General features: G+C 39.2%; 1 protein-coding gene across 1 annotated transcript; it reads right to left on the reverse strand.

The window, feature by feature from the left end:
- Window positions 1–736: 736 nt before the first annotated feature.
- On the reverse strand, window positions 737–22127 carry LOC123693594 (remodeling and spacing factor 1). Its single transcript, XM_045638760.1, is given in 26 exon segments — window positions 737–2816; window positions 2818–3054; window positions 3381–3477; window positions 3995–4061; window positions 4641–4985; window positions 5207–5244; window positions 5686–5795; window positions 6467–6536; window positions 7088–7334; window positions 8372–8552; window positions 9866–9971; window positions 10580–10689; window positions 11198–11319; window positions 13160–13279; window positions 13792–13910; window positions 14297–14471; window positions 15656–15813; window positions 16867–16962; window positions 17367–17526; window positions 17973–18172; window positions 18465–18535; window positions 18618–20239; window positions 20489–20618; window positions 20949–21145; window positions 21529–21716; window positions 21795–22127. Coding segments are annotated over 26 exon segments (6963 nt in total). The 5' UTR covers window positions 21940–22127; the 3' UTR covers window positions 737–964.
- Window positions 22128–22279: the final 152 nt, after the last annotated feature.

A 22279-nucleotide genomic window follows, 5' to 3' on the forward strand; every position in this document is an offset into this window, starting at 1 on the left:
ATATCAATCATTATTTCATGTTATTTTGGTGTAAACGATAGATTTTGATGGACAACGTACATGAATATAACTGGTAGTTAAACCATTTCACTACTGAGTCCCGCCAGCGTATACCCAGCCATCTACATAAAATATCATTTAAGAACAAAAATCAACAAAATCATTTTATACCAAAGGAAGAGCTTACAATTTACATTAGAAAAACATTTACTTTATTTCGAATTAATTTTATTTCAATAAAATATAAACGATTTGCCTTCAAATCACTCTCCTGTAAAATAACTAAAATGTCAGTTGACTCATTATACTTAGGAGGCATCGAAATATAAATTTATAATTAATGTTTGATCTACGTATAAATAATGATTTAATAATTTAATTAAGGTTTTTTTTTAATAGTATTATAGTGCTATACTATAATATATTTGATACTCTTTTTTCAATTAAATTCTACATATCAAAGATTTTTTCGTAGTTCTAAGTAGATTAAAATATCAATCGAATTAGTTCTTTTTTATGTTTCAAAGAAAGAGGAGCAGGAGGAACATTAAACAAGACAACTATTAAGATATTTTTGTTTCTGTTTTGTGCAAAATTAAAAGGATCATTTAAACACGTACCTATGCCTTTTTATACTGCATAAGTTTAATAAGAAATTATACAATAATTTCAATTCTTAAATAATTATAGTGTAGAAGTAAACAGATATGTGGAGGATAAAAAATAAAACAACGCATAGGAGAAAAACATTTATTTGCAAAAAGAAATACCTCTGTAATAAAATTCGTATTTAGAGTATACAATAAGTACTTATCGTTCTGTATATAAATAATCTCACTTAAATGTAAACAAAAATAATAATACATCGTTCGTATTCGAGAACTAGTTCATCGTGAACCGAAACCGTCAATGATAATATCGCGGGATAAATAATTATCTATATATTTACACGAAAAACTAACAACTACGCGTCTATGTCGTCCTCTCGCTGGCTCGAGAAGTAGGACACGAGGCCTCCGAACACGCTGCCCTCCTCGCGCTCCTCCTTGATAGCGGCGGGTTTTAGAGGCAGCTGGCCTTCGAGCTGGGCCAGCTCGGGCTTCCGCTCCGGTGGCGAAGCTGGCGGCTCGTCCTCTCGAGGGGATTCACTCTCTCTCGCTTCTGGAGGCTCATCGGGCTTGGGAGACAGCTTCCTCATGAGCACAGAGTCGCGCGCCATCTGCGGCTTGTCGACCCGGCCCATGTCGTACTGCGCGAACGTGCCCGGGCTGGGGGGCTGCGGGGGGCGGGGCAGCGGCAGGTAGGGCCGCACCCCGCGCATGTAGGGGTAGTGCGGGGGCAGCTCCCGGGGGGGCAGCTCGTGTGGGGGCAGGTCCCGCGGGGGCAAGTCTCGTGGGGGCAGCTCGTGTGCCTGGGGCAGGAGCCGTTCAGGGGCAGCTGACCTCAGCGCGTCGGGCGGTCTTGACATGTCACGGATCAGATTCCGCTCCGGCGGGTACCGCGGCATCTCATGTACGTTCTTCTCACGTAATATGTCATGCATTCTGTCACCCGGCCGCGGCATGTCCGCCATCATGGGTCTGTCGTACCGCATGTCCTGTATGTTGCGTTCTGGCCCTGGTGGCCTTTGTAATTGTCTGTCCGGTGTGGGCAGCCGGTGCGGGTCCGGCATCGGGTTAGGTCTGTCCGTTGGCGGCCGGAGCATATCGTGCATTATGGGCCGGATGGGAGCTCTAATCATGTCGTGCAAAATTGAACCTTCCGCGGGTCTGATCACATCATGCATTCTGTCGCCCGGCGGTCTGACGGGCACGTGCTTGTCCGGCGCGGGAGGTCTGATCATCTCGTGCAGGGGCCTGGGTCTCGGCCCTTCCGGCATCATCGGTCGGTCGGGGCGGAGGGCCGGGTCGAAGGGCACGCGGTCCGGGGGCAAGGGGCTCTGGGACGGAGAAGGTTTGGGGTCGAGGTAGCCGGGGACGCCGGGCATGCGGAGCGGGTGCTGGAGCCGCGCCTGCAGGCTGTCCGGGGCGGAAGGTGGGGCGTAGGGCCCGTAGGGGCCGTACTGCGGGGCGTAGGGGCCCAGCGGCCGGCGCCCGTCCTTGTTTTCTGTGTGTTTTATTCTATTGCGCGGGAGCTCCGGGGACATCGGCCGCTGGGAAGGCGAGCCAGGAGGCGACTGATACTCGGGCTCCGTTTTTACTTCAGCTTTGATTTTAATTGGTAAATTATCAGGCGAGTTTTGGCGGCTAGGCGACACTGATCCTTCAGTGGGGCGAGGTATTGCTGGATTAAGTACGGGCCCGGGCGGCCTGCCGCCTTGCATAAGCCCGGGGGACGGTCCCCGCGGGCCCGACAGCGGGCCGTGGGGCGAAGCCGCCGGGTGCACGTGCGGGCCGTGCGGGGAGGATGCTGGCGGGCCGTGCTGCATGTTTACTGGGCCCTGGTTCTGCCCGTGCGGACCATTAGGCCCGTGCGGCATGCTGGGGCCGGGGGACATGCCGTGCGGGAACGGGACCGAGTGACCGTGCGGGTCCGGTCTGCTGCCGGGGCGGAGCGGGAACGGGCCGGGGCGGTACGACGGGTGGTGGGGGGAGGACACCGGCGGGCCGTGCAGGGATGGGCCGGGGGGGGCCATGCGGGGACGGGCCGGGGCCGTGCGGGGACGGGCCGGGGCCGTGCGGAGATTGCATCTGCCCGTGCGGGGAGGGGATCGGCCCGTGCGGCGACGGTATGGGGCCATGCGGCGATGGAATAGGGCCATGCGAAGACGGGATAGGCCCGTGCGGAGATGGTATCGGCCCGTGCGGGGACGGGTTCGGTCCATGCGGGGATTGGTTGGGTCCGTGGGGCGAGGCACTGGGCGGGCCGTGCGGGGGCGTGGCGGAGGGCCCGGGGGGCCCGTGCGGCCCGTGGGAGCCCGGCGGGCCCCGCGGGTAGTAGTACTGCGGGTAGGCGGGCCGGGCCTGGGCCCCGAGCCCCGGGTGCAGCTGGTACATGACGCCCTGCCCGCGGGGCCCGTAGCCCGACCCGCCCGGCGGGTACATCATCTGACCACTGGAACAAGATCAAACAGTAAGAAGTACATACGGAAGAGTCATTTTTCATGCATTCTGCTTATAAAATATGCCATTGAACATTAAAAAAAAAATAAGTATTGTGTGTGACATTATATTGAAAAAATTTACTGTTTTCTTTCTACCAATCCCAAATATACAGAGTGCATAATTTACGCAACATAAAAAAAAATCTTATAACTACATTGATTACAAATAATATAGAACATTTTGATTTTTTATTTTTGAAAATAAAAATAACGACCTAGTCTTTATAACTAAGTAATTTATCGTATTTGAGTAAGTTATCAATCGTGTGCAACTCACCGATAGTGGTTGAGCATGTGCGGCATGCGCGTGATGACGCTGGGCTCCTCCGGCATCGGTGCGAACGGCTGCGGGGAACCTGCCACTGATAACGTGCCTGTAAAATTATTATTTAGAAATTAAGTTTTTTTTTTTTTCTATATTGTTCACCATATTATGGTGAACCATCTAGAAAAATTAGAGTCAGTATCACCATACTGCAGTGAGTCGAAAACGGGCAATGAGTAAAGTAGAAAACAATTGAATTACATATTCCCGACAAAGATACATATTGAATGAAAGAACGAAAAAAGCACATCGATAGTTAATATCTTTGCACAAGACGACAACTTCCATGATATTTTTTTTCAAAATGAGCATAGAGCCCACAGGAAATAGCACTAAAATGCTAAATTAACATCTTTCCAAATGTTTTATACTCTCCTTTCCTCTCCTTTTTCTCTCCTCTAACTAATTTCCTTCCGTACTCCGGTTGTCTGGAAGAAATCGCTATTTAGCGATAAGACCGCCATTTGTTTTAATTTATCATTAGATTAAGTTCGTATTTAAGTTATCTAAGAGCAATAAAGGATAAATAAATAAATAAATACTTAATTAATATCGTTGCTACACACCTTCTCTCAAGCCGAGTTGGTCCGCTCTCCGCTCGCCCAGTACGCCGCGTAACTCGGGACGAACCTGCTGACAAATATGTATAATGTACATACATCACATTATTATAGAGTCATTGAATGAAAGAAAGCATTAAAAAAATATTTCATAAAGCATATAATTTAAACACACAACAATAACAATATAAAGTAGTACGAGGTAAATAAAAAAAAATACATCGTGTCGTTACATGCTCCAAAAAAAACACAATAAACACACAAATTTTTGAACATATTATGGTCTTACCACAAAACAATTAAAACACAACCTAACTTTAAACCAGAGATCTGTCACTTCAATAGCTATGTGAAATACGACAAAACCAGATTAAAGAGGACCCGCGCTTAAAGTTAAACCCTGTCCAAAGTTTTTTTTGTGGTGTCTTACCACAAAAAAAAAACTTTACACAGGGTTAGATTATGTTTTTCAATCGACATGATGAACTCGCCTTAATTTTTGTATGTTCTTTTTTTATTTAAAAAATCAAATTCAATCACACAATGAAATGACATATTTACGCCGAAAGTGTACTTGAGATTTATGCAATATCAAATTCAAATAGTACCTATGTGATTTGATTTATATATTCTAATTAGTAATCCAACAAACCTGCAATCTCGGCGGCTGTCCGTGCGGGAACCTATCAAACTCGGGCGGTCGACCCCCCGGGAAGGGGTTGGGGTGTCTAACCCCGGGGAACCCCTCCGGCCTGTTACCATATGGCTCCGGGACACCTGGGACCCCGGGATAACCCTCCCTGAACTCCGGTTTCTCCCGTTTCATCCGTTTGCTTTCCTGTAAAGCGAGTTTCGCTAATCTCTTTTCTTCTCTTTCTTTCGCCTTCTGCTCTTTTAGTTTCTCTTTTTCTTCTTTCTTTTGTAATCTCTCCATTCGTCTCGCTTCTTTTTCAGCTTGTTTCGCTTCGCGCTCCTGTCGTTTTTTCTCACGTTCCATCTGGTTAAAAATATAAGTTATATAAATTAAAATAATATCTTATAAATGAGAAATGTGAGTTCATGCTGTCATTCAATAGAAAATTTTCTTTACAACGTAGGTATTAAATTTAAAATCTAGTGATTAAATAATATTAATAGAAGATACGATGTATAGTGCATATTGATAGGAAATTATAATTATCTTGGTTTGTTTTACAATGCCAAGCACAAAATATTTACCTGATTTGGTCTTAGTGGAGTACTATCTGGTCGTAAATCTGCAAACAAGTTAAGTCATACGTCAACAAGTTAAAAAATAAAAATACAAAAACACGTGATCAAGCCAAATGTATTTCCACGTTTCCATATCAATTACAAAATAGGCACAAATAATTAACAAAATATAATTTAAGTTTAAAAGTTTTGTACGGGTCTATGGAAATGCGTGTATGCGTAAGTGTGGATATGCGTGCGCGTATGCGTATTTCCGTTTGCGTACGCATTTTTCTTTATTTCACTGGTGTGCTGATGTACATATGAGAGCAAGTTTGCAAGTATGTGTGTGCGTGCCTGTGTTACACACATTTCACATTTCCGTTTGCGTACGCATTTTTCTTTATTTCACTGGTGTGCATGCTGATGTACATATGAGAGTAAGTTTGCATGAATGTGCGTGCGTGTGCTTGCATGTGTGTGCATATATAGGTGTGTGTGTATACCTTTAATCTTGACACCGACGAGTTTGGCGAGCGCATCGTCCGTGTGCGGCGAGCTGCCACGCCCACTCGCACTCGCACTCGCTCCCGCGCCACGACCACGACCACGGCCTCTACAATATTATAATATTATACTAGCTGTAACTAAAATATTTATTTGCAAAAAAAAAAATATCAAAAAGCTGCGTATCCCGGCCACGCCCGTCTTGACTGTCAAAATACTATAATATGTATATTGTATAGTCTGTGTTTCTGGGTAAAGATGTACCTTTCTAGCTTGATCTAATCTATACTAATATTATAAATCTGAAGAGTTTGTTTGTTTGTTTGAACGCGTTAATCCCGGGAACTACTGGTCCGATTTGAAAAATTCTTTCGGTGTTAGATAGCTTATTTATCGAAGAAGGTTATAGGCTATACATCATCACGCTAAGACCAACAGGAGCGGAGCAATACGGGTGAATCCGCGGGGAACAGCTAGTATACAATAAATAGCCCATAATAATGATTGGTAAAAACGTAGATTTCTGGTAAACGAAGCTTTAAAATCGATACAGATTTTTTAAGTTTCTTCGTTAGATACAAAATACTAATATTTACTGTTTAAAATTTTAGTGTAGACAATTATATTACATCTTATTTCACGTTATACTATAGAAGCGAAACAGTTGTTATAATGAATTTTTATCAATTTAAAGTTAAACTTCACAGTTTATTACATTTGTTATCTCTATTTACACAACAATCACACGAAATGTTCTATAGGGTCACATTAATCACACACCTGCTACCTCTCCCACCCCGACTGCCGCGGCCGCGTGATGGTCTCGCTGCCGCTAGAGCTGCTTGCGCATCTGAAGGTAAACATTACATATTATTATCGCATATTATCCATACTAATATTATAAATGCGAAAGTAACTCTGTCTGTCTGTTACTCAATCACGCCTATACTACTGAACCAATTTGCGTGAAATTTGGTATGGAGATATTTTGATACCCGAGAAAGGACATAGACATTTTATTGCGTAATATGTTCCACGGGCGAAACCGGGGCGGACCACTAGTAACCAATAAAATTTAATATAAAAAATAATTTAGGATTCAGTCATTATATGTGTATTCTGAATTACACCATTTTTTTTATAAAATAACAGTTTTAAACAGACGTAATAATGTTAAAATGCAACTATCTGTTTCAAATGTCTAGTGACATAATAAAAAATGCGATAAGCAAATTTTGATTTTGAAATATTTACGTTTTATAAATCTCTTAAGTACAGTTCTATTACAAGGTTCTATTACCAAATTCCATTCATAACGTTACAAACGGAAAGGATAATTTCCAAAATTATCATTTAACTTAAAACTATCAAATCTGGCAAAAAAATAACTAAGCGACATACCGAGATGCGCTTGCAACGCTTCCGTCTTGGCCCTTGTGACGTCATCGGGCAGTTTCTCCAAGGGCACAACCGCAGTTTTCCTTATCAGCTCCGATATAGCCCTCCTCCTTTCAGCACTCGAGTGTGATCCGGGGGAAGGGGGGGATGCGGGGGAGGCCGGGGAAGGGGGGGAACTGAGCTCGGAGTCGTCCAATTTGAATTCGTCCGAACTGTCCGGCATGTGCTTGCCGCTCGATTTGTGCATCTCCTGAAGGTTGGAAACGTGTGTTAAATGTGCAGAATAAATAATAATTAATAAAAAATGTTATGTACGTGGAAAATAACTTATTTTTAAAGAGGTTAGTTTTTTTACGTAATTTGTACGCACCTTTGTACAAATTACGCGCGGCCGCTAATATATAGAAATGAAAAGCCAGATCAGTTCATTCTCGTAAATTTGTGAGTATTTCTTTTTTATAATATGACGCCAAAAGTGTAGACATTTTCCTTTTCAAGTATATTCGCATGCACGCACGCATCATGTCTCAACAACTTATTGTGTTTGTGTGAGGATTTTCTATTCAATAAGAAGTTGTTAGCACCATACAATTGAATTTGTAGGCACTTTTCGTTGGCCATCTTTCGGAATTGCCACGTGAGCCGATTCGCTCGAGTCCCTGTCTACATATGCGCGGCAATGTTCGATGGTTTGCCACGCATAATTTGTACGCAGTTTAAGGTTAATTTTAGTTAGTTATTCCCTAGCAAGTTTTATTCAATCAAATCAAATACAGTTCATCTTTCTTACAGACTTTTACTGCTTTTGAAACCCACTTGACCACATCAGCAAATTTTATTTTTTTGTCTCTAGCCCAGGTATACCTAGTTGAGGCGATCGTCTTATCCAAATTGTTTTGTATCTTTCCAAATTTCCCAATAAACTATTTTTTAAGCTATTGCATAGTTTCTATCGCGGGCCTTGAGCGCGGGGACCGAATCGAGAAATTCCGAAACGAAAAAACCTCACGCTCCCCACTCCGACGGGCGGAGGTGTGGCTTGAAGGCATAGCATGCAATAGCTTTACCGCGGCAGTCCCCGAGTGCCACACGTCGTTTTTGACGTGACAACGTCTTATAATTCGACAGATCCGGCTGCACGCACGAAAAAACATAACTCATGCGGCGTTAAAAGTGCAAGCGAGAGCGCGACAAAGAAGCAAAATCGGACGTTGTCACGTTCAACTATCGTCAGTAAACCGACTTTACAGACGATCAATTTTTTTTTATGTATCGCAGCACACTCACGCCCTCGGACTCCGTGTTGGGCATCTCCGTGTAGTCGATCTTCCTCTGGCGGGTGCGGTGTTGCGGCTGGTCGTTGTGCGCGTCGCTGAGCCCGCCGTACGTGACGCGCGGCGGCCGGCTGCGCGCGCGACGCTTGCCGCGGGCACGCTTACATTGTTTGGGGTGCTTGTGCTCTTTGGACCTGGGGAAATATGAAAATTTAAATTTATAAAGAATAGAAAAAATTCGATCACGAGGCGAGATTTAAACCCGCATCTTTTCACGCCAATCCGGGGCGGATGATCGAATTTTGTCTATTCTTTATAAATTCATATTTATAAAGCATTTTAATGTCATAAAACCAAAAATATCAAATTCAATACATAAATTGTTTTTTTTTTTTTAATCAAAGGTACAATTCCGAGACGGGCCGCAGACCGCAAACTGCAAGCGACAACACTTGTTTCTATAAAACATCTATGAATCGCTGCGCGTTGCGTCTGCAGGCAGCAGTGTCGCCGCGCTTAGAATCAATTTCATAGATGTTCATAGAAACAAGTGTTGTCGCTTGTAGTTTGCTGTTGCAGTTTGCGGTCTGCGGCCCGTCTCGGACTTGTACCTTAATGCAAGTGTAGCGACACCCCGCTCTGAATCGCGCAAGCGAAATGTTTTCGCTACAGAGCATAAATACAACTTTCCGACATCATTCATCGGAGCCTTAACGTCGAGGATCCTCCCTTTTTCGATGGAGGAATTCCACCTTCCTTTCTCCACACTACCATAAATAAATTAAAAACGTTCATACGGTTAAGCGATTAATAAATCGCATTTAAAATATGTACGTAGTTTATACTTCTTAGGCAACATCCTGCGTAAGCGATCTAGACGCGAACGAGAAGCGACGCGCCTTTAGCGGTGACTCACTAGCCGCCCCGCGCTACACAGATTTTGTTCGTTGTGTCTTCTCTATACGTACTAATAATAGCCCAATGGCTACTGCGCTATTTTGTTATAAAAAATCGAGGAAATTAATGGTGTAGTACCGTAGGTTTACATTGAATAGTTATTTATTTAAGACTTTTTTTAAGTGGGAGTCGAGCATGCTTCGGCACGAATTGGGCCACGCTCGCACCGGAGAAGGTACCATACCCTCACAGAATATCGGCGCCATAGTGACAGTTTACTGTCGCGTTCCGTACGGTGAGTGAGGGGTCCGGAGGCCCACATCCCTTCCCATCCCCTACCCATCCTCTCCTTCCCTATCCTCATTCCCTCCCATCCTCGCCCCTTCTACCTAATTCCTTCCAAATCCCTTACCAGTAGGGTACACCCGTAACCCAGTTAGTCTATGGGCGGCGCACTTAGCTTACCATCAGGCAAGGCGTCGGCTCGTTTGCCTTCTTCTACCATAAAAAAAAAAACTTAATGATACAAAAATATCGTTCCTATCACTCACTCACAAAATTTACTCAAACGTGAATTAAATACATTTACATATTGAATCAAATAACTTACTTGTTCGACCACTCCTTAGCGCCGGCGGATTCACTCGAGCTGTCCTCGAAGACTCCTTTCTTTTTCTTCTTCACTTCTGGCGATGATTCAACCATTTTTTTCCGATCTGTAAAACAATATAACATTTTATAGTGAGTTACATTCTAGTGTTACATTCTAGAGGTACATAATAAGTGTATTTTTTATGGAAGAATCAAATAAGTCTTTTTAATTTAATATTGTTTTTTCTCTTCTACTTTATGTAATTTATAAATATAAATTTATAATATTAATAAATTTATAAATATAAAGAATAGAAAAAATTCTATTCTATTATTTCTATTCTTTATAAATTTATATTTATAAAGCATTTGAATGCCATAACAAAACAAAAAATATAAATTTATGTAATTTGTGAATACAATATACATGTAATTGTTTGTTACATTTAGAAGAATACAATAAGACGGTAATTAATAACTAATGAAAGAGTATAAACAAATGTTGGGATTTCTAATCAATAAATAAGTAACTTGAATATGAATGTGCAATTACACTAATAAAAGAAACATATAATTTGAGTGTAATTAGTGTACATGTAGATGCAAGTGAAAATGCAAGCATAAGTGTAAATGCACCTGCAAGTTTAAGTGTACACGTAGGTGGCACTAGAACATGTGTACATGTAAGTGCCACTAGAAGTGTAAGTGTACATGTAAGTGTAAGTGTACTCACCACGATGTTCAGGTCTGTGCGGTCTGCGCGAGCGCACAACCGACGAGCCGCCCGACGAGGAGCTGTCTCGATCCCCGCTTGAGGAGACATCGGAGGAGGATGAGTCCATGCTGGAAAATAATATAAAATAATATAATTATGTTATTGTAGTAAAATCGTTTGTTGATAATTGGTATTTCGACAAAATATAAACAAAATGGGAGAGTGAAAGCGAGGGCTAGTTTGATCCTTTTCCAGCATTAACAAAGTTTGTTTTAGTCATTAACGCAAACCTTTCTAAAACAATAAAAAAATATCTTCTCCATCTGTAACCAAACTACTGAATAGGTGATATTATGACTCAACGCTATGTTACATGATTAAAAAACACAAATATATGGTCAACTTAGCTCGTTTGACTTTCTTCATACCTATTATCTTAATCTTAATATATATAAATCTCGTGTCACAATGTTTGTCCTCAATGGACACCTAAACCACTTAACCGATTATAAAAAAATTCGCACACCATGTGCAGTTCGATCCAACTTGAGAGATAGGATAGTTTAAATCTCAAATCGTTTTAGAGAAAGCGGGCGAAACCGCGGGCGGTAAGCTAGTTATTGTATAAATATTTACCCAGTATCCTTAAAATCTTCATCGGTTTCGTCATCATCTTCAGAAGGAACTTCGAGCGAGTTGAGCTTGCGCGCCTTGCGGCGTTGCTTGCGTTTCGCTTTTTTCAACTCCACCGGTTTGCCCTGTAAAAAAATAAAATCCAACGTGAATTCATGACCTTAATTTTAAATTCTATTCAATATTTTAATTTATGGCAATACTGCATTGCCACAATTTTGCCAATGCCCTGTTACAGTGGTCAATGTAGTGTAACCTTAATTTTGGTCATGACATTTTAGCTCATTGCGTCAAATTTCATTATTGAAAACAAAAATACAATAACAGAGAGAAATAAATTATAGTATCGATACCACATTAACCTTATTTCCACAAGTTCAAGATTCTTTGAAAAGTGGTTCAAATTGAGATCTGTATTCATACGAAAAAAAAGAGCGTGTGTGCCGAGCACACGTTAATTAATTGAGGGCCGATTTTTCAATCCTTAGTTAAAACTTATTCATCGAATATCGTATAAAACAACCATTTTAAAAATGTGTTACTTGCCCACTTTTTGACAGTTTTTAGGTGACATCTGTATATTAGACCGGACTCTCAGTGGAGTTTCGTTTGCAAAAATAGCGGACCTAAATCTGACTTCTGATATATATTGTATAGATCCCAGACATCCTATAGACAGATGTTGCCAACCAGTTTTGTGGTCCCCCTGCCCGCACCCCGGTAATTAAATATGGCATACAAAGAAAAAAATAAAAATTTCCAAAACATGCCGTGTGGGGTATCGAATGAAAGAGCTTATTGAGTAGATCACGAATATATAGCATACTATATACATTTCTTACACTTTCTCTAAGATTTTTTAGAAAATTTACGAAAATGGTCCATTTTTGAGTTAACTTTAAACCACTATAGATTGAAAACTCATGAATATATTTTTTAAATTATTATTTTAAATAATTAACAATAGTCCATTGTTTACGATTCAATAGTTCGTACAGTGAAATAGTTGCATGGGGGAGTGGGGGGAGCATTCAAAGATGGCGAGTTTCGATATTTCAATATATGTATTTCTTGCATGTGTAAGCATTTTTCTCCGTAAATTTCGTAAAAATGGATCAAAATAAAATAATTCTATTAGTTTACTACAAAATTACCAATAATTCCATAATTCAAACCAAAAACTTTGTAATTTATCAATAATATTTGTGATGGAGGGGAGGGGGATCACAAAACTGGTTGGCAACATCTGTTTATAGGATGTCTGGGATCTATATAATATATATCAGAAGTCAGATTGAGGTCCGCAATTTTTGCAAACGTCTCCACTGAGTCCGAAATTTTAAGAAATACATATATTGAAATATCGAAACTCGCCATCTTTGAATGCTCCCCCCACTCCCCCATGCAACTATTTCACTGTACGAACTATTGAATCGTAAACAATGGACTATTGTTAATTATTTAAAATAATAATTTAAAAAATATATTCATGAGTTTTCAATCTATAGTGGTTTAAAGTTAACTCAAAAATGGACCATTTTCGTAAATTTTCTAAAAAATCTTAGAGAAAGTGTAAGAAATGTATATAGTATGCTATATATTCGTGATCTACTCAATAAGTTCTTTCATTTGATACCCCACACGGCATGTTTTGGAAATTTTTATTTTTTTCTTTGTATGCCATATTTAATTACCGGGGTGCGGGCAGGGGGACCACTAAACTGGTTGGCAACATCTGTCTATAGGATGTCTGGAACCTATACAATATATATCAGAAGTCAGATTTAGGTCCGCTATTTTTGCAAACGAACATCTCCTTGGAGCCTGCTCTATATTATTGTGTAATACTTTATTGGACGGATAAGATTTAACCAAGGATTGAAAAATCAGCCCTAAATCAACAAGTGGAGGGTTAAAATTTAGTAATCGGATATATAAATAATGTTATAATGTTTTCACACATACCTGTTCAATAGCTTCTCTCTCCGCCTTCAGTTTTTCCTCTTCGGCTGCCTCAATGATGGTGGAGATATCCTTCCCTCGACCCTGGTTGCCTGCACTCGTAGTTGGTTCAACATACTCCTCCTATAAATTAATTACATATTAATTGATTTATACAAAAGTTTTATTTCAAAGAGAGAATTTATTTGAAGATTGATTACTGTATACAAAAATGTGTTCTTAATCGCGTACAGAAATAGTTGATATACGATAATTACCGTTCTCACGTACACATTAAAGCCTACAAACCCACAAATCACTTCAATCCCTTACAGACTGTGTTGATTTACAAACAAAATCATCCTTACCACGTACACAATAAAGGCCGGAATGGCTCACCTTGATAGTAGAGGATATTAGGCTCTTTCGCTCGGTACGAGACGGGCATCTGTCAACGCGCGCGATCAGAAAACAACCAAATTCACATACAAGCAAATATCCCCCTTACCACGTACACAATAATGCCTACAACCACACCACCACGTCACCACGAAGTACCGACCGACTTCACATACAATCAACGCACACGTCACCTTTTTCACGTACAAGCAATAATAAACTTTCTCACCAACACAATAAAGCTTACTATGGCTTACCTTGATAGCAGAGGATATGAGACGATCGTATTCTTGCGATCGGTACGAGACGGGCAGCTGTCGGCGCGCACGTAAACGGTATACTGCACCTGAGGAAGATGACCAGCTGCTGCTGCCATCTGGTGGGAGAAAAAGTTATTATTTTTCGATGTAACGTATAAAATAAAAAAACGACATGTGTCACTCGGGGACTGCCGCGGTAAAGCTATTGCATGCTATGCCTTCGAGCCACACCTCCGCCCGTCGGAGTGGGGAGCGTGAGGTTTTTTCGTTACGGAATTTCTCGATTCGGTCCCCGCGCTCAAGGCCCGCGATAGAAGCTATGCAATAGCTTAAAAATGTAACGTATAGTGTACGTTAAATTAGCTATGTTTGGCTTTTTCCAAGCATTAATATAAAATGACTTATTACTTTTAGAAATTAAAGACTTTTTAACGAATTTTAAACGCGATTTAAAATACTATGACTTTTTACTGTTTTTACAGCACACCTATAATTATCTTACCAGAATCGTCATCAGATTTCTCATCCGACTGTTCTTTCTTCTCTTCCGGGACAATCTTATCTTCTTCTTTCTTCTCCGGCTCTTCTAGAAGCTTTCTTTCCCTTTCTGCCTCCACGGTGGCCAAAAGTTCGTCATATTGCACTAATTCCTTTTCCAGTGATTCTATAAGTCGATTCTAGAAGTGAAATAACCAGAATTAAAAATATAATTTATAAGAATATCAAATATTCATAATAGTGAACCTCATAAGGGTACATATTGAAGAATTCTGACGAAGTTGAATGTAGTTTATGTATGATAATTTATACAGATTTATATTTTAGGCTAAGAACTCATGGAGCGACTTTGTCCCGTGCCGTCGTGGTTATGGATATGCGGATTTATCAAACGCGTCGTGTTTCTTTCTATTTGACTAACTAGATTTTAGGGAAGATGCCAAAATCGTACCTTGAATGAATTCTTAGCCTGAACCTTTCCAAAACAAAAGTTTTACTTAACAGAATATTCCACTTTCCTACCTTGTAATCCATAATTATTTCATGGAACTCACTGACCCGTAATTAAATGCAAAAAAAAATCGCTATATGTTTTACAAGAAAAAACAAAACTTTTGAAGTGAAATTTCTTTAGGCGCGTTGAGAGTAAAATTAAAAATTCCTAGGTTGCGTCATGGCAATACTGTTACATCATGCCGAAGATTTTGTTATTTTTGAATCTTGCCAAAGAAGTTTCACTTCTTACACGTGTGCTCGGCACACATGCTCTTTCTACACTAATATTATAAAGAGGAAAACTTTGTTTGTTTGTTTGACTCATAAACTACTGGACCGATTTTAAAAATTCTTTCACCATTCGAAATCTACATTATCCGCTAGTAATATAGGCTAGATTTTATCCAGGAAATCCCACTGGAACGGGAACTATGCGGGTTTTTCTTTGAAAACGCGGGCGAAGCCGCAGGCGGAAAGCTAGTTATTTATAAAGTACTAGAGGACCGCCCCGGCTTCGCCAATGGTACATATTTCGCAATAAAAGGTAGCCTATGTCCTTTCTCGGGTATCAAAATATCTCCATACCAAATTTTATGCAAATTGGTTCAGTAGTTTAGGCGTGATTGAGTAACAGACAGACAGACAGAGTTACTTTCGCATTTATAATATTAGTATGGATTAACACCCAGACACAGAGAAAACATCTATGTTCATCACACAAATATTTGCCCCGGGTGGGGATCGAACCCACGACCTCTGGCTTTGAAGGCAGGGCCACTACCAACCAAGCCAACCGGCCAGTCATAACCAAATGTCAATATTCTTCGCTACACCTTTTTCATGTAAAAAAGACGGTAATAATACTTACGTGTTCGCAGGGCGGGCAGTACCAGCGGCCGCTGGGCACGCGCAGCAGCAGCGGCTTGAGGCAGCTCGCGTGGTAGGCAGCGTCGCACGCGTCGCACAGCAGGATCCACTGCGGCTGCTCGCCGCTGCCGCACCGCGAGCAGAACCCCTCCGCTGCGCCTGCGCACCGTTATATCACAGAATACATAATACTAGCTAAACGCTGCAGAACGGACACTCTCCGTCTCCCGCCAAAATTAAACACTTACCTCACCCCGCACGATCAGCCTAAAAATGGTCCGCATTTTTCTGCAAGGACGATACGCAACGAAGAGTGACAACATTAATCAAATTGACTTAAAGTAATTTTATTACTTTGGATTTGTGATTAATGATTATCGTTTTTCGTAGAAAATGTTTAGATATTGTGCTGTTTACGGATGTATTTCATCAGAAAAACGCGATTTTTTTTACGCTTATCACAAATGTGCCAACCATAAAGCGTTAACACATACATTTGCAGTCTCTACAGTGTGACTGTCAAAATGATAATTTTGTATGGAGTGTCCGGGGTGTGGTTATATTATACAAGTGATAACTGCGTTAAAAACAACCGACTTCAAACTTGCACTTGCAACATTTACAAATACAGATAAAAATGCTAACAAAATAAAAACTACTGGGCCTATACGAATAAATTTTTTATGGGACCAATTCGACACCATCCCGCATCGAACAAAAAAAGAATCACGTAAATCGGTTCAGAAACCTCGGAATAATCGGTGTACATACATAAAAAAAAACATACCGGTCGAATTGATAACCTCCTCATTTTTTTTGAAGTCGGTTAAAAACGGATTATACCTTAGTTACAACAAAAAAACGACGTGTGGCACTCGGGGACTGCCGCGGTAAAGCTATTGCATGCTATGCCTTCAAGCCACACCTCCGCCCGTCGGAGTGGGGAGCGTGAGGTTTTTTCGTTACGGAATTTCTCGATTCGATCCCCGCGCTCAAGGCCCGCGATAGAATCTATGCAATAGCTTAAAAACTTTGGCAGATAGAACGCACACCAATAAAACACCTTTAAACAAAATACGTGACAATAACGAAGATTTATTTTTTATATAGTAAAAAGGTAAGCACATCGATAGCGATTGGGACACATATTAACTATTCAATAGTAAACAAAGATAATACCTATCTGTGTATGATATGGTAAATGTCTCTTACCTTCTAAAGTCCTGGCTTGTCGTACTGGTTCATCTGTGCCATCTGTTTCCAGATCAGATTCAGGTGAGAATTCATGATCCGACTTGTTAAATTCCACTGAAAAGATAAAATTAATTTGTCAATTTATCAAATCAATTATAAAAGCAAATACATAATCCTACTAATCTTATAAATGCGAAAGTTTGTGAGGATGGATGGATGGGAGGATGGATGGATGGATGGATGTTTGCTACTCTTTTACGCAAATACTACTGAACCAATTACAATGAAATTTGGTATGTAAGTAGTTGAAGACCCAGAATAAGACATAGGCTATTTTTTACCCCAGAAGTCCCTGCACAGGTTTGTACCTGTATCAAGAAAAACCTCACAAGAACCATGCGAGTTTTTCTTTGAAAACGCGGGCGAAGCATCTGTTTCACTGTTAATTTTTTTTACTTAAAAATAGGTTCAGAATACGGTACTGCCATAACTAATTCCCTATTGAGCCCTACACTCACGGTCGGGCTCCTCGTGCTCGAACAGCGGCTCGGAATCCGACTCGTTCTCGGGCTGCGTGGACTCCGAGCGGCGCCACTTGCGCGGGCGACGCTTGGCCCGGGACCGCGACCCGTCCGAACTGCTCCCACTGGCGCGCCATTCGTCTTCGTCGTCTTTGTTCTGTAATATGGTATACAATTTAAATATAAAAATTATATACAACATTCTTTAACATACACTTACCAACTGGACCTATGAACAGGCACAAAATCTGTCGGAAGCAAAACTATGACAATGGACTTTGAAGTTTGAACATAACTACCATGAAATAAGGCACTAATTTGAATGAATTGTTGTTATGTGTTAAACTTTATTTTATTGCGTATGTCGCTTTGACATTTTTGACGATTTATAATACATGATTGCGATTCAAGTTATTTAAAATATTTCAATGACAACACATTTAACAAATATTTAACAATGTGAAGTAAGAACATGAAAAATATATCAGACAACACCCAATGTATCATAGAAATAAAACAAATGAATTATGCTCGTAGAAATTAATTGGCCACACTAAGATTTCTTGCAAGTACACACTAATACTATCTTAAAAACAATCCCACCTTTTTCTTATGTATCATTTTGAGTTCCCTCAAGGCCACCTCTTCCAAATGCCTCCGGTCGGCCTCCTCCTTGATCTTCATCTGTGCGATCCTCCTCGATTGCCGCACCGGTGTGAGCTCATCGTCCACTTTGTCAGATTTCGGCTTCTGCTTGTCATTGCGTACTTTCTTTTTCAGTTTCTTCGCTGTTTTCTTACCAGCTGAGAAATATTTAGTTATTTTTAAAATATACAACTTATTTTTAATGACTGGTTTATAAAAATTATACTGCAACCCCATTAAAAAAACTCATAGTTTTCACTTACAATTTTATTAAAAAGCTGGTAAGAGCTTAATCATGTGTAAAACCAACTTATTTAAAAATAAATAATAGCTACATTTTGTTTTAAGGAAGCACTTATCTATATTATAGTCTATGCTAGTCATAGAATACACTAACCATTATAAATTTGATATTAATTTTAATTTCATACAACAAATTGTTCAAAATACCTAAACTGTAGAGAGTCTCCTCCTCAGATTCACTAGAACTTTTTGCCATTAGCTTAGCTTCTACTTTTTTCCTGTAAGCATGTATAAATAACAATATAATATACAATTGCACGAAATCAATATAAAATTGAAATAAAATAAAAATTGAATTACCTAGTTGAGGTTATTATTTTCTTAGGTTTAATTTTTAATCTTTTCCCACTGCAAAGAGGTTCATCTTCCTCACTTTCACTCTGAGATTCAGATTTACTTTTATCACTCAATGTCGCATTCAATAGCGACCTCTTTAACGCCTTACTAGTTTTCTTAACATCATTAACCTTATCATTACTCTTATTAGAATCATCTTTCACTTTTTGAAGGAACTTTTTAGACTTCAATTTACCTTTTCTAGCTTTAATTTTTTTCCTATGTGATATTGAATCATAATTTTCATCTACATTTAAATCTTTATTTTCAATATTATCATTACTAACATCGTTTTTATTGTCTAGAGTATCAGTTTCTTTGGAATGTGATACATTATCTAAATCTGGTGTGGGTTCTAAGCGTATTTTTTTCGAAGGCAAGGGCTCATCTCCTTTCAGTTCACCTTCTGTGCTTTTATCCTTTTCATTTTCAGTGTTATACTCGGCTTCATCTTGATCAGACGAAAGACTGCTCTTCCTCTTCTCAATAATACTGGTTTTTCCATTCTGAATATTTTCACTTTCAGACACTGAACTCACTTTTTCCTTCTGCTTAACACCTTTTCTTAAGATATGTTTCTTTTTCACTTTCCCTTTGACCTTCTTCTTAGTAGTTTTATTTACACTATCCTCTACAGCACTATTTTCATTAACACTACTTTCTCTTTTATCACTATCATTATTTACTGCATTTGATTCTGATTCAACCATTTGTGAACCATTTGAATTTTCTGGTTCTCTTTTACAATGCTTTTTAGAATCGGAATTAGGAATTTCTGCATTGTCTGTTGACTGCTTTTTCAGTGTTCTCTTATTTACAGATTTTAATTTAACACCTTTTTTATTCTTACTAGAATCTGACACATCATTGTGTTCACCATTGCACTCTTCAGGTGGATTTTCTTCATCAGATTTCTCTTTCTCTTCTTCTTGAGGTTGTTCCTCAACCTCAGGATTACCCGTGTCGTTTTCGTAGCCCCAACCGTCACCGCATATAAACATAACTGGCTCACTGATTTCTTCACCGAAAAAATAAGAGCTTTCACAATCTGCACCAGAACCTTCGCCAGTTACAATCATCACAGGCTCTTCAATAGCTTCACTAACTGTGTCATCTTGTGGACTTTCTTTTTCTATTGGTTGATCTTCTTGTTCTGATGGTTTTTCTTCATTTTCCAATAATTCGTCTTCTTTTTCTAGTGAATGATCTTCTTTATCTGGCTCTTTTTCTTCTTTTTGTTCCTCACTACCAGCAATTGGTGAAGGTAATTTGGCTTCAGGAATTTCATCTGAATTTGTTTCATTTAATTCTTCTACTGTTTCATTACTTTCAGGTTTACTTTCACTAGTTTCTATGTCTTTTTCCATTTCCTTAGATTCTATATCTTTAACCTCACTATTTATAGTATTTACACAACAATCCTTAGTATCTTTATTTAAAACTTCTGTGCTATTTTCTGCTTCCACTGAATCTTTTGCTGGTTCTTTTTGTTTTTCATTTTGATTATCACTTTCGTGTTCCGATTCCGACTCTGGGCTCAAAAATTCCTCTTCATTTTCTTCTTCATCTTTGTCACTTTTTAATACCTGAAAAAAATACAATAATAATGTAATATGACACAAAAGGAAATACCTAATAACACCTATACCCAGCCCAAAGATTAAAGTTTTATGGACACACTGTTATTAGACCTTTAGAGGTGCATAAACCAAACTACTTAATTATGAATACATCTTCATCATCATATCCATTAATAACAAGGTTTGACATGTTTTGTTGTTCAGTTATTAGACCAAACACCACTGAATTATTCAACAACAAATTGAACATCTTACCTCATTGTCCTGCTGCACCTCATTGCCACTAGAATCTTCAATATTTACATTATTCAAATGCGCTACAGATGGTGATATCCCTTCACCACTCTTCAATTGTGCAATGACCTTTACTAATTCCTCCCTATTCCTGTACAATCACATGAATACCACTATTTTAAATGTACACTACAAATAGTAAAATACTAAAGGACATTATTGTATAATAAGTGTTTCAACATCTTATCTATACCAAGAAATTTAAAATTTAGTAATTCATGCACATTCCTAATGACTTTGTCATCATGAATCAACATTTAACAAGAGTAAAAAAAACACACTTAAGTAGCGTGGACACCTGTGCAGCAGTGTAGCAGTGTAGCAGTGTAGCATGGAGTAAATCCCTAAACCCTACATCTCAAATATTGCACTTCTGTTTAGAATCATATTAATAAACATAAACCACACCACTGTACAATACCTTGCTATCAATTGCCACGTCTCTTCATCTTGGTCTTCCTTATACAGGCACAAGTTAGCCTCATGGTCTACTTGCAGCCAGTACACACACCCATTCTTATCTCTGCCTATTGGATCCAACCTCAGATCCTTGCAGGAGATATTGTTTACCGCATTCTTAAACTTTGGGTGACATGTAAACTGATATTCTAGTAAAATCTGGAATATTTTTGAAGCATAAGGAAGCAATAATACTTATAAAAGTTTTTTATTTAATAAATAAAAGTCATAAAAACACATTATTTTTAGTATTGTTCTCTATGTTTACAAAATTTAATAGCATTTTAGCAAAACTGCTTAACATGGTTTATATTAATATTAAATTGCTTGTCTTATAAATTATCACATTCTTGTAAATAACTGGAAAACTTAATCCAATCACAATAAGGTTTCTCATATAAAATTGGCTCAAGAAAGTTTAATGATACTCCATAACAGGAATTATTAATTAATATTAATAATAAATACCTTCACTGATTTATATACATGGTTAACTATGTATTTACAACACTTAGCATAAAGTAATAAAACGTTTCACTCACTTTCAATACTTTCAATTTAACTTGAGTACTAGCTTTCTTGTAAGAAAACCTTTCGATTTCCCAAGCCTCTTGGTGGTGGGATTGCTGGTGGCAGAACTTTATTAAGCCCTTCTCCCATCTGTTACTCTGAACAGTTTTCAGTGCTCGACGTAACAATCTCAAATGCAACTCCTTTAATGGCTCCAACACTAAAAGAACAAAACACTCCCATCATGTTTGATAAGTTTGTTTATACTTTTCACCACGAACGGACGATGTTACCTTACCTTCCTGCGTATTCTCTATCAGCTCTTGTAATTTTGATATCGTAGGTACTTGTAAACTATACAGTTTTCCGAAAACTTTTAAAAACGAATAGATAACAGCGAAATTAGGATCATTCGTACATGAAATTTCTCCATCAGACGCCATCGTCGTCACTTATTGTACCTTTTTACTTATCATCGCTTATTGATATTCACTACCGGTATATATTTTTTTCTCTTAAAACTAATGGAGTAATATAAAACATGTACATGATTCACGAAAATATCATTATTCTTCCATCACTGTAAGCTTCTATTCTTTTCCAAAATAATAAAATAAAACTCGATGACAGCCATCGCAACATAGACAATATTATTAATTTTTTTAAATTCCTGACAACAAAGTACACCTTAATAAGCATAGACTAATGCCACTTGCATTGTGGTTAATTGAACAGGGAAAAATAATTTATTAGATGTTTGCTAATTAATAACAGTCAAAGATT

The sequence above is a fragment of the Colias croceus genome, chromosome 8 (assembly GCF_905220415.1).
Source record: "Colias croceus chromosome 8, ilColCroc2.1".
Classification (NCBI taxonomy): domain Eukaryota; kingdom Metazoa; phylum Arthropoda; class Insecta; order Lepidoptera; family Pieridae; genus Colias; species Colias croceus.